Raw genomic sequence first — 13,778 nt, forward strand, 5'->3', positions numbered from 1 at the left:
TCGCAGGCAGAAGCTACAACAGTGCCGCAATGTGAATGGCTTGTGTCTTCCAGGGTTTTTACAACCATCGCTTTCCTTCTTGGTCTTCCCTGCAGGACCATATTCCAATGGCTGGTGCCCAAGGACTGGCACCAAATCTACACTCTAGATATGCTTGAGGAAGTCCTAAACACACACAGCTAACCTCAAATATCTCGCAGGGAGGCCCAAATCCAGCCTTCCACATGTTTCTCTTGAGAAAGGCATACTCTGTGCAGGGCTGGCTCATGCTGGTGTGAGGAGCAGGTCCCCCAGTTCCCGGAAGCCTCTGACATTTCTGACTAAAGTAAATGGCAAAGCTCTCCTCCTTCCCCGAAAAAAAAAATCTACAAAGTTCACACCAGACAGGTTTGCAGGCAGAAGCCATCCCATGAAAATCCCAATGTCAACAAGAAGATGCAGAATGCAGCAAGCTATCCCTCGGATAAAAAAGCCACCCAAACATTTTACCAGAAGGCAGGGCATGAAACGCAGAACGCTGCAAATTGTCTTTCTTTCTGAGCATTCATTGGCCAAATACAGGCTGGGCCACTACAGGGTCAGACGCTGCTCTGGGCTCCAGGAATATGATAGCTCATAGATTGGGTTCTCCTAAAGCAGATGATCAGATAGCACTGGGGTGCAAGTGAGCCCAGAGCAGGAAGCCAGGTAAATTGTTGATAGGGAGCTTGTTACTGCTGTGGGTGATAGGCTGTTCTCCCCTGGGGCTCCTGAGAAAGTGCACAGAGCACAGAACCATCCCTGTGGAGAAGTAGGCTGAACATGCACACAGAAGCCTTCTGTTGTGAGGTGCCCCCTACATGGTCTGGTTTCCCTGCTAAGTGGGCTTTCTGGGCTCAGGCAGAGAAGCTTGAAGCAGAGAACTAGGCTGAAAGCTGTGGTATGGAGAGATGTGGGGTGCAGAGTTTGCTCCATAGAATGAATAATACAGTCTAAACCCTTCACTCTCATGGATCTGTTTCCTACTGAGGAAGAGACACAACAAACATAGGGAAGGAGTAACATATAATGTGTCCCTTAGAAGGCAATCCCCACTAGGGACCACCAAAATCAGAGTTCATTCCACAAACACCACCACATGTACCTCTTGACACCCTCCTGCCCCAAGTTCTGTCAGTATTTCCTATTGCTATACCAAAACACCCTAGAACTGGGTACTTTATAAAGAAAAGAGGCTTTTAGTTCACAGTTTTAGAGTTTGAAGATCCAGGATCAGGCAGCTCCATTGATGAGGGCCTAGTGACTGACCACATCATGGAAGGACAGCCACCAGTATGACAGCAAACCAAAGGAGGCAGGGGCCAGCCTTGTTGTTGTTGTTGTTGTTAATAAATAGGCATTTTCACAGAAACTAACTCAAGGCCTCACAAGATCTTCCTTAATCCCTTCCAAGGGTGGCACTACCAATAACCTAACTACCTCCCACAAGGCCTATCTCTCTCTTAAAGATCCCACCACCTCTTAGCATTACCACACTGGGATCAAGCTGCCAACACACGGAGGAACTAGAGTACAGTTGCATAATGAGAGCCATTATGATGGGTGCTATGGTTAGTGGGCATCTGAGATGGAGAGAACAAGGCAGGAGGACTGCATAGGAACAGGCCAGGATCATGGGAGGACAAGAGATTCTAGGCAGAGCAAGCAGCAGGAGCAAGGAGAGGAAGGGTGCAACAGGGTGCCTGTTGTAAGCTGCAGAAACTCGAGTACAAAGGTACAGTGGACAGGGAGGGGAGGGGAGGGGGGGAGGCGCTGGGGGGTGGCATAAGGAATGTTAGGCAGGGAAGAGACTGCGCTATTTGCATTAGGGCTATGTACATTTCTCCTCCCTCACCAGAGTGTGAGATCTTAGAGCGTAGGACCCAGGTCCTTCTTCCTGGTGGTCCCAGAACATACTGGCCCTCAGCTGACTCTAGGACATGGCTCTGTCCACTGGGCTGGCATTTGGATTAGACTGTCCTAAGCAAAGGAACAGCCCACCAGGAGGTTCCAAGCTAATGTTCTCTTGGCTCCTATCCCTTTGGACTCTTTTAATACAGACCCGGCTGGGACAACCAAGCAAACTCAGACTTCACAACCCTTGGTCAGTTTTTAGTTTTTAAAGTAAAGTTTAAAATAAATCTGAGCTTCTTCCTGATCCTACACACACACACACACACACACACACACACACACACACACACACACACACACACACACACACACACACACACACACACACACACACACACACACACACACACACCATGTGGAAACATCTACCTCAAACTCAAAGACTTGAACCAAGGTGTTGGTGGAGAAAAAGCAAATGCACAGTTAGAGATGGAACAGCCCTCCTCCTCTAGGGGCTGCTGGGGAGGGGACAAAGCTCAGAAGGACCAGTGTGATGAGTCAAGCAAAGCCAGGAGAGATGTGGGGCTCCCCACACACAGACATTCATGATCACACCCCCCCCACCCTAGACCTGGCCAATCAGGAAAACACTCCACACAGTCACACAGCCGACCTATAAAATGTGACATTGACAATGACTTGGTTAACACTTTGGATGATTCCAATGCCTTTTTCTTTTTAAATAGCCACGTGCTTAATTGCAGCATTTCAAAATAAAATTGGGCTCCATCATTTCAAGGTTTAATAATGAATGCTCCTTCACTGCTCAAGTGTTTCTTTTGTGTTTTGTTAAAAAAAAAAAAAACCACCCTGATGCCAATTAACAATCTCCCTCGCAACAGATAACGTCTTGTTTCCTGCTCAGATGTGTGCCCGTTTTTACGCTTCCCCCTATTTTATGCTTCTCACAGTTGCTGTGGTGACAGGTATACGCCACCATGTTCAGTGTCTCTCATTGAGATGGAATCTGTGAATTTTTTTTTTGGGGGGGGGGCTGGGCTGAACTATGATCCACCAGATTCCAGTGTAGGAGAGATCACAGGCACAGGCCAGCACACCTGAAGAGCCGAGTTTAAAGGTGAGGAAATTCTCCAAAGATTAGAGAACCAAGTAGCCCAACACAAGAGCCCAGATTCTGGACCAGTATGAAACTCTCCCTGCTGGAAATGAATTGCTCATGTTCACAAAAATGCAGAGGTCGAAGGAGAGCCTCTGGGCGGTCAAAAACCCACTCCCTCCACTTCCCACGGACTCCCAGGTGTCCTAGTTCCCATGGTGTTCCACGTCATTTCACACACATGCCGCAACCTCTAAGGCTCATGACCCCAGAGGACCTGTCCAAGCCAGCGCGTCCTGGACAAGGTCCCAAGGAAAGCTGAAGTAATCACTTATTTGGGGGGTACAAGTCCAGGTCAGAGGGCATGAGGGAAGAGAGAATGAGAAGGAAGGTGACCAGCGCAGGAGTGCTGCACAGCAGGTCTCTGTTCCACGAGACCCCCACAGTGGTCACAGTCCACCCCCAGGGCGTTCACGCTGGTGTGAGCTTAGGTTGTGTTGATGGTCAGTAGGGAAGCCAGCTCCACGCTCTATGGTGTGAGGCTCATGGTGTGAGCCTGGGATTGGAGCGGAAGCCTCAGACACTGGGGCTCTGCTGGGCCTGGGTCTACCACCACTGTGTCCCCTTCCCAGTGGGCATGGTGGCAGCCATGCTGCAGGTGACACAGGGGAGGGACCAGGAGATGGAACAATGGTAGCAATGGCTGCCTTCTCCATTGGGCAGCAGGAGGAGGTAGGCGAAGCATGCACCAGCGCATGCACCAGCGCATGCACCAGCGGGGTCCAATCTAGCTCACCCAGGCTTGCGGTGCTGTGAACATGGTTTGTCCTCACTCCTGCCTCCGTGTGGTGGCGTTGGTAGGTTGGGGACCTCTGAGGGGTACTAAGATCATAGGGGCTCCATGCTCAGGAGGAGTTGATGTGGTTTCTGCAAGAGGAAGCTTTCTCAGCTCTCTTGTGCTTCACACTGCCATCTGTTTGCGTTCTACTTGTCCTTCTTACACGAGGTCCTCCACAGAGCCCGAGAAGCTATCAGGGCCCTGCTCTTGGGCTTCCAGAACCGTAAGCTACAATGAGCCTCTTGTTCTATAAATTACCTAGACTCAGGTACTCTGTGGCCAAAAAATGGACTGATAGAGCCGTTCCTGTCTTCCTACAATATTTAGACTAACATGAGAATCAAATGTCATCATCTCAAAGAATGAAAGACTTGACACGGTCAGTTATAACCTCCTTTAAAAAAACAGCCATAGTGTGACCTGAGTGGCCACTCACAGGACCCTGACGGACACTTGTTAGCGAGCCCCCTTCTGCCCCACTATTTGCCTCTACACTTCCAGGGCCAGCTCGTCAACTGGTCTTGGGTCCTCACACTGTGGAGCCTGTGGATGCTGCCATTGCCTGCTCATGGTTATCTCTAAGCAGAGAAGCCCCAGCAAATCCTAGACAGGCAGGTAACCTAACAAAATGCCACAGGCTAGGTGGCTTGAATAACAGGAAAATTGATTGATTGATTGATTGATGGCTGGAAGACCCACGTCAGAAGTTAGCAGGGTCAGCCTATGGCTTTCTCACTGGCTTATAAAGGACCGATGTACTCACATGACCTTTCGTCTAAGTCCCCACTTAGAGAGAGGAGAAGAAAGGGGGAAAGGAAAGCGAGGGGAAAGGAAAGAAGGAGAGAAGGGAAAAGAAAAGAGAGGGGAGGAGGTACAGCGCCCATTACTGGAAGCCACACCTTCTAGGGGCCAGGACCTCTAACCTTTCGGCACCCATGTTTGCAGCAGCAAGAAGGACAACTTCTATAGGAAGATGACCTGCTACGTCCAAGCCTGCTTCCTCTCCTTGTGCAGTCTACCTGTTGGAGACATTGCATCAACTCCTTCCACGTCAAGAACAGTGCTCCAACCCCATCAGTTGTTGTCTCTAAGCTGGTGGCATAGCTGAGTCTTTAAAGGGCTATCCCATCACTCAGGGAAGCACTAAGGTAGCCCAAGAAATAGGCTGTGTCCTCCTGTCCATCTGATGTTGACAGACGCCTTGGCAGTGGATGTTCTCATGTGTGCCTGGACTGTCACCCTTTGTGCTCATTCCCATGGGTCCCTCAATGACTATTTACCTGACCTTCAGGTCCCTGGGTTTTGATTTTTTTCTTCCCTATTATTTTCTTCCCTATGTACCACCCTGCATAGGAGGTGGTACATGCCTGGCACCTCAGGCCACCAGTCCTGCCCTTGAATGGGGATGTAATGCAACAACTAGCACCAGGACACTATCAGTCAAATGCAAATGAAGCTCTGGTCCTTTTCCTCCTCTGTCAGGAACTCCTAATTGAGATCAAAGTTGAAAGTCAGGAAGAGCTTCCAAAGACACACATGCATGTATGCATGCTCACATGCACAAGACTCTGGACCAGTTGCTTAGCAGCTTACCTACTGCCCAAGACTAAACTTCCAGATGCTTCAATCACTTGCTGGATGACAGTTGTCCCTAACCATCCTCAGTGGCACTGTATGGGTCCTTCAAGGAAGCTCAGCCACGTCTTCCATCAATGGGCTCTGGACTTAGACCAAATTTAGATGACTTTCCACTACTGTAGTTGCTGTCATCTTGGTCCTAAAAAAATATTTATCTATACAAATCAAGCCATGCTCTGTCAACTTTCCATCAGTCTTTTCTGTAGTCACAGGATCTGTTAGCCACTGATGTGGCTTCCTGTAGCTTAAGACACCTCATTGCCAACCCATCTGCTGCCCATTAAGGTCATTCTGCCCAACTTGTCTCTCGTGACAGTATGCCTCTTGGCCTGTGCCATTGCATTGATTCCCATTGACATGAGGGAGTCTAGTCTCTCACCATACCATGACCCACCAAACTCAGTCTGCAGAAGACAGCCATGGCTAGGCTTCTCCAGGATGCAGATATCCTTTTACTTGTATTCAGGGAATGGACTGTTCCTTGGGTCATCTTGGGGGATAAAGTCTACGGAATAAAAATCAGAGGCATTGTCATAGCTAAAGATTGAAGTCCTGGATAAGAAAAATTCTCCGACTGGCTTAAGCTGGAAAGGCATTTGAACAAACACACAATAGAAAACACACAAAACACCATTTGTCCTCAGCTGGCCAATAGGGGCCCAGTTGTGTACTTTAGTCCCTTTGTACAAATCATGAATCTCCTAGGAAGTCCCACTGTCCATCCTTTGCTTGCCATTCCTGCTCTCTAATGCTGAAGTTCACTCTTTTGGCATCAAATGCTGTGGGCCCTAGTAGGTGCCCTAGTATGGAATGAATGAATGGAGGCAGGAACAGTATCTCCGTATCTTAGTACAAGGGGTTACTAAAGCGCCTGACATTTTCCTCAGCCTCAGGTCACTTTGTCCTGAAGCCTCTACCTCCTGTCCCTCCTGGCAGTCTCCAGGTGCGGGCCCTTTTCTCACACAAGTGGAAAGCACAGAACACACAATGGCTGACTTTAGCACATCTTATCCAGCCCCAGACTTGTGTGTGTGTGTGTGTGTGTGTGTGTGTGTGTGTGTGCAGGCAAGCACATGTGTGTGCATGTACATGTGTGTACTGGCACTGGGGTTTGAATTCATAGCCTGGACACTGTCCCCTTGGCCTTTTCACTCAAGACTGACAGTCTACCACTTTAGCCATAGCTCTACTTCCATCCAACTATTTGCTGGGTAATTGGAGATAAGAATATCATGGACTTTTCTGCTCAGACTGGCTTTGAACCTCTCCCCTCAGATCTCAGTCTCCTGAGTAGCTAGGATTATAGGGGTGAACCAGGACACTCAGCCCCAGGTTCTTGGGGGAAAGGAGACAGGCCTTATTTACACATATATGTATATATATATATAAATGTATATATATACACACACACATATAATACATATATATATTTAACACGGGGTGTCAGGGAGGTGCCCATGGAGATGGAGAAAGGGCACTAGTAACTTTATGAATGAACTCTTGGTGTCTGACTCTCTTCCCAGCATCCTCAGCCCTTGACTATCTTGCTCAACCTAAAATGGCCTTGACTGGAAGCGACCCCTCTCCCACGCAGTTTCCAAAGCGCTTGCAATGCGCACACACCAGGTGAGCCCTCCGGCTGTCTGCCAGGTAGGAGCAGCTTGCTTATTGGGACGAGACGTCGGTCGTACCCCAGCTCCTTTCCTACCAACCGACTTGTTGATAACCACAGAGGCCAAGCAATGATGGAGAAATTCTCCTGGGGGCCGTCCCAACTCCTTCGCAGATGCAGCGGAGTGCTGATCCCGCTGCCAAGCAGACACTGCAAGGGGGAAATCAAGGCACGCGGCCTGGGGGTGTGGGGGCGGCCTGCACCGTTCCAGCTGGCACTGGGCAGAGCCTGCGGGGGACGGGGGGCGGGGGAGAGGGGGAGTCCGCAGAGATCCAGCGCCAAAGCCGGTCTCCGGGCAGCCTCGGGAGACGCTGGGGGAAGGGCAAGCCAGATTCCCAGTAACCGGGAGTCCTCGGCCTCCAGGGTGAATAAATAAATGATTAAGCGCCCGATACACAATAGCCTCGCTAGATGGAGACGAGGAATCACTGCAGCGGCGCTGGCGGCGGCGGCGGCGAGGAGCGCGGGCGGGAGCGCAGCCCGGGGCGGGAGGCGGGCGAGGCTCTGGCTCGGCTCACGTCTGTTTTCCTTTTTCGTGCATTATTTATTTCGCTTCCACCCGCGTCTCGGCTGCCTGAGCGGGCGCCCGGGGCCGGCGCGTCGGGCCGCTGTCCCCCGCGGGCCGGCGGAAGGCGCACGGCGATCTCGGGTCCCCCCGCGTCCCCCGCAGCCGCACGGCGCCACCGGGAAGGGCGGGGATCTGGGTGGTGCTGGGGGGGGCGGGTGGGAGGGGGGGCGTTCCGCCATCCGCCCGGGGAGGGCAGGCGCGGCTGGCTCGGCGTGGCTTGGTGGAGACTTTGCCCGCCCTCGGCCTGGGCTGCCCGCCCCGGCCCGGCCCCGAGTTCCGCCCCTCCCGCCCTGGCCCCGCGCGCGCCCAGGCGCAGCCGGAGCCACCGCGCCCCGCGCCCCGTGGCGAGCGCGCCGCGCCCGGGTCCCCGGCGCAGCCGCCCTGGAGGCCCAAGCGGCGCGCAAACTTTTGCTCCAGTGCCCAGCGCTGCTCCTCGGCATGTGAAGCCCCCAGGCGCCCGCGCAGCCGCCAGGGTGAGGACCGAGGCCCCGCCTAGAGGGCGGGGGGACTGGGGAGGCGGCTGGCTTTAAATGGGGGCCGTCCGGTGGCTGGCCAGCAGAGCCGCTGCGGTGGGGGCAGCGCTGACCTCCCCTCCCCGCGGCGAGCGTCGCTTGGAGCTGCCTCCAGGCAAGGTTGCGGGGAGCCTCGGAGGGGTGCGGGCGGAGATGGGAACCCTTGCCCCCGGGCGGGCGATTGGGGCCTGGCGGGGGACGGGGGGAGAGGAGAGGGGTGCGCACGGAGGCACCGGTGTCGTGAGGGGTGCGCAGTGAGGCCAGAGGGACCGCTCGGAGCGCACGCAGTGAGCGGTCTCGTGGTGTGAGCGTGCAGGGCCCCGAGTGTGCGGGCAGGAGTAGGTGAGTGTGAGTGGGGGCCCGTGGGTGCGCACGGCCGTTGCCGTGGGTGTGCGCGCCGCGAGCGGTTCCCGCCGGCTTTCGAGTGAGTTGCGTATGGCCTTCCGGGAACTGCACCGGGCTCTCTAAGTGTGCCGGGCTGTTTCCGGAGGTGTGCATGGGCTCGAAGTGTGCACGCAGTCCTCTGGGGGTGTGCGCCGGGAGTGATCGTGACTTCTGGAATGCACGGAGCCTCAGCAAGGGTGTGCCAGCTCCGGGGACGGTTGCGGGTTTGCCTTAAGGTGTCCAGCGAACCCGCTGGCTCCGGACCGGGACGCGTGCCGGTGCGGTGCGCGGGCCGCAGTGGTGCCCGCGCCTGGCCGCCTGACCTGAGCTTGCTTCCCTGACAGTTCGCCCCACCCGTGGGCGCCGCCGGGCGAGATGCTCCTCCGGGACCTGGTGCTGCGTCGCGGCAGCTGCTGGCCCTCCTTGCTGCTGCGCTGCGCCCTCCACCCGCTCTGGGGCTTCATGCAGGTGAGCCTAGAGCAGGCTGCGGAGGGCTGGAAGCCTGGGCAGGGGAGGGGGGAGAAGGTCACGTTAGACTCTGGCCGCCGACAGCCACCCCCACTAATTGGTCCAAGGGAGAGTTTAGGAAAAGAAAAACTAGTATGGTCCGGAAATACACTGGTTCAGAAAAAGGTGAGAAACTTGGAAGGAGGCTTCATTTGTGGCCTAAGAGCCTGCAGGCCAGGACCTTGGCATAGAAAGGAGGTTAGACATTATTATTATTAATAATTATAATAATTAGTATTACTCTACCAGTACTAGGGCTTGAACTCAGGGCCAGTGCACTCTCTCTCTCTCTCTCTCTCTCTCTCTCTCTCTCTCTCTCTCTCTCTCTCTCGCTTTCTCTCTTAGCTTTTCACTCTACGCTGGTGCTCTACCACTTGAGCTACAGCTCCACTTTTAGCAGTTCTGTTTTGGGTAGTTAATTGGAGATAAAAGTCTCATGGACGGGCTGGGAAGGTGGCTCAGTGGTAGAGCGCTTGCCTTGCATGCCTGAGGCCCTGGGTTCGATTCCTCAGCACCACATAAGCAAAAAGAAAAAAGCCAGAAGTGGCGCTGTGGCTCAAGTGGTAGAGCGCTAGCTTTGAACTGAAGAACTGAGGGACAGCGCTCAGGCCCAGAGTTCAGGCCCCACCACCGGACTCCCCTTCCCCCCCCAAAAAAAGTCTCATGGACTTCTCTGCCCAGGCTAGCTTCAAACCACGATCCTCCAATCTCTTGAGTAGCTAGAATTACAGACATGAGCCACTGGCACCCAGCTTGACATTACCTTTTGATGCTAACATTTACGAAAACAAAATTAAAAAAGAAAGAAAGAAAATGTGCTTTATTTCCTAACCAGAACACTCATTGAAACTTTCTGTTAGCTTCTCCAAAGTGCTTTCCATGCAGGAGTTGGTTTCCTGTGGCTCCAATTGCTGGGGAAGCTCTGATGGGTTGTAAAGACCCACCCATCTATCAGGAATGAGGTGGAAGCCCTCATTCTCCTCCCCCAGCTTCCTGGCAGAGACCAGGCAGCAGCCTCCTGCTAGCGTTCCTTGGTCAGAGAGAGAGAATTAGCTAGATGCTGTGGTCCCTGGTATTGTCCCAAAGGTACCCGGTCAATGGTACAGTGGAGAGCTCTGGATTTTAAGCACCAGCTCATATTTGATCTTTCTGAGCCTTGATTTCTCCTCCTATCTGGGCAACTGTAGGTGATTTTGGTGGTTGGATTCTTTAGTTTGTTTGGGTTTGTGCCAGTATTGGGGCTTGAATTGAGTACCTGGCACTCTTGCTTAGCTTTTTCTCTCAATGCTGGTACTCTACCACTTGAGCCACAGCTCCACTTCTGGCATTTTTGATGTTTAACTGGAGACAGGAGTTTCTTGGATTTATCTGCCTGGGAGATGGCTTCAAACCTGTGATCTCAGCTCTCAGCCTCCTGAGTAGCTAGGATTACAGGCATGAGTCACCGGCATCTGACATTAATGTAGGTATTTGGTGAGCTAAGGATTACTTAGTGCCTGCACTAAAGTAAATACTGTTGCTAAGATTCCTCTCTGCAAACGGGCTTTCCAGGTCTGTTGACCACAGTATGGTCTGGCATTTCGGAAGTGGTTGGAGGCTTTCTGTGTGGGGTTTTGAAGGACACACTCAGTAGTAGTTGCAGTTTCATCTTCTCCTGGTGGCACTTGGGGGGTTAGAAACTCTTTGGATGGTTGGCCTGAGTTGGGGTGACAGATCAAAGAAGGGATGGGGTAACATTGCTATGGTCCATGAGCTGCCCCAGTGGCAGGACTCCACTGGCATAGACAAGGTCAGTCCTATTGGGATGGTAGCCTTGGCACCCCCCTGCCCCGCACTACACACACACAGAGAACTGGGTGCTCTGAGCTAATGCGCACCCCAACCCCCTGCTCAGGCCCCATCTTCTGCTCTCTTCTGTAGCTTACCTCTGTTGCACAATTGTTTTCCTCTCAGAATTGACAGCTTTGTTTAATGTGTGAAAGAGCGGTTATTAGACTCAGCTGTGTGCGCTCAGGATGGAGGATTTTGTCACTGCTAAACACTTGGGTGGTTTGGGACTGGTTTCTCTTGTTCAAACTTTTAGCTGAACCTCAGATGTGAGATTTACTTTGCCTTTGAATCCGATGTGTTTATACTTCTCGCTCTTCCGGAAGACTTTACAGCTAGGATGGAGAGGCAGCTGGTGAGGCCTGTCAGTCTTGAGCCACGTGTCCTACCCCAGCCCCAAATCCTCCTTTCTTCAAAGCAGCTCAGTTTTATTAGAGTCCTTCAGCCAGGCAATACTTGCACAAGCAAGTGGTGTGTGTGTGCGCGCATGTGGGAGTGTGTATGTGTGTTTTAAATCATCTGACTCAATACAAATCAATTTTCATGAAAATCAATTAGTAAAGAATCCTCCAAATAAATAGAATGGACAAACTCTTGGCTTGAGGTCTGGAGAAATTAATTTACAAATGATAAGGACAGAGAAACCAAGAGAAAAGGAGTTTTGGAATGAATGGATCTGGTTTTTAAGCAGAAGAGCTGAGTCCAGGGAAACGTAGGAGAGCAGAGAAAAACATGGAGACGCAGGAGGCTATGTGGCTCTCTTTAAGTGGAGAAAATAAATCTGTCACGTCATAGGAATTTCTCAACTAGAGAATGAGCTTAGAGTTGTCTGGGCTTCCAGAAGCATTTCTTTCCCTAGAAGACTCCCCCAGGGGGGGGAACATTGGGGAGATGGGACAGACACCAAGTCTTATGATTAACTGAGTGGTTGATGAAGCCAAAGACCCTGGGTTCCCAACGCACCAGGCTCCTCCCTTGAAGCCAGTGGTAGCCTCTGGCTGCTGCTTGGTGATAAGAAAGTTAAATCATTAAAGTCAGATGACTTTTAAATTGCTTGAGGGCTGATGGGGGCATTCCTTAGCCTCTCCCCTTTCTACTTTCATGAGTCTACAGTTGAGATTTTGCACTTTTGTGATTTAGGGTTCTTTTAAGTTCACTTCAGTCGATTCTTTTTTCTTCTTGCAAGCGAAGAAGATGACAGGCTGGCGAATTTATTAGGTGTGACAGGAGTGTGTCTCATCAAGTTACTGTGGTGCTGGCCTCTCTCCATAAAGGATGCCAGAAGCCATCGTCTTTGTGGTTGCTTGTCCAAAGCAAGTGCCAGGAGACAAGCTCAGATCTGGCCTGATGGGCTTCTGTGTGATGCCACAGGAGCTATCCCCGATCCAATGCCATAGGTCGCCATAGCTGGGATCAGTCAGCAGCATTTATTGGGCATCTCCTGTATACCAGGCTCTGTGTTAAGGACACGTGGCTCAGTGGTCCCTGCCCTCTTGGTAGGATGGCACTGGGAGGTGATTGGACCAGGAATTGCAGGCAAGGGATCAGGGGAGCAAATAGCTTCCATGTTCGCCTGTTGAAGATGTGGTATTGCAGCAGACATGAAGGCAGATCAGGATGCAAAGAGGTGCAATAAGAGACAGCACTAGATCCAATTGGCTTTTTAGACACAGCCCAGCTCCAGCACAGAGGATGAACTGGGGGAGGGGTTGTGGTAAGGTGCAAGTAGGATTGATTACAAGACTTGCAGTTAAACTGAAATTTCAGATAAGCCATGGGCTGGTTTGTTTGTTTTCCCTCCCAAAGTACTAGGGCTAGAGCTCAGAGCCTGGCTACTGATCGTTAGCTATTTTACTCAAGGCTGGTGCTCTACCACTTGAGCCCACTCCCAGCTTTTATTTTTCTTGTCAGTTGTGGATCTTGAACTCAGGGACTGGGTGCTGTCCCTAAGCTTTTTCACTCAAGCCTAGCACTTTACCAGTTTGAGCCACAGCTCCACCTCTGGTTTTCTGGTGGTTCCTTAGAGATAAGAGTCTCACAGACTTCCTTACCTGGTCTGGCTTTGAACCTCAATTCTCAGATATCAGTCTCCTGAGGAGCTAGGATTACAGGTGTGAGCCACCAGCACCTGGCTCACTTTTTTGTTGATTAATTAGAGATAGTCTCTTGGACTTTCCTGCCCAAGCTGGCTTCAAACTGCAGTCCTCAGCTCTGTCTCCTGAAGAGCTAGGATTATACAGGTGTGAGCTACCGTGTCTGACACAGGGTCTTTTTAAAAAGAAGTATATATCAGGACATCCTGTCTTTTATCTGGAAACCTAGACAAGAGGCAAGTTCCACCCAATGAGAGCTGATGAGGGCCTGGTGTGGGCAGTAACAGGAGATCAAGAGAAGTGGGTGGATTCAGAACCTGTTTGACCTGAAGGCTACACTGATAATCCAAAACTGAGGTGGTGCATGGGGCAGGGGGATCGATGCCATGAAGCAATGTGTTCCCCAGACCACAAAACCCGGTGTCTGGCTGTAGGACCTCCCTATGTCTTAGCCCACTCTGTAGACACAGAGTTGGCAGGATTCTGGTTCCTGGTAGAACTGTGGGAGGGTAGTAAAGCAGGTGAGGGTGATTAGAAGAATGGTCCCAGCAGGTAATCTTAGCAGCTTCCATTCTGGCAGGGAAGGGAGGGGGTCACAGGTTGAAGGCCTAACTGGGCCTCGATCTTTCTAAAGTTCAGCCACGAGCAAGTGGCTCTTTTCGCTTTTAGGACATCTTGTTTTTAATTCCTTTTGCTTGTAAGACTTCCCAAGTTAGAAACCCATGAAGCCAGATGCCCAGATAAGCTTTT

General features: G+C 51.7%; 1 protein-coding gene across 1 annotated transcript in view; it reads left to right on the forward strand.

The window, feature by feature from the left end:
• Positions 1-8,976: 8,976 nt before the first annotated feature.
• The window catches only part of Prima1 (proline rich membrane anchor 1), a 44,778-nt gene continuing 39,976 nt past the window's right edge, over positions 8,977-13,778 (forward strand). The window contains exon 1 of the mRNA XM_069997685.1: positions 8,977-9,069. Coding sequence (XP_069853786.1) covers positions 8,977-9,069 — 93 coding nt within the window. The remainder of the gene's footprint in view (positions 9,070-13,778) is intronic.

Source organism: Dipodomys merriami, unplaced genomic scaffold, assembly GCF_024711535.1.
Source record: "Dipodomys merriami isolate MVZ:Mamm:240054 unplaced genomic scaffold, mDipMer1.0.p SCAF_50, whole genome shotgun sequence".
Classification (NCBI taxonomy): domain Eukaryota; kingdom Metazoa; phylum Chordata; class Mammalia; order Rodentia; family Heteromyidae; genus Dipodomys; species Dipodomys merriami.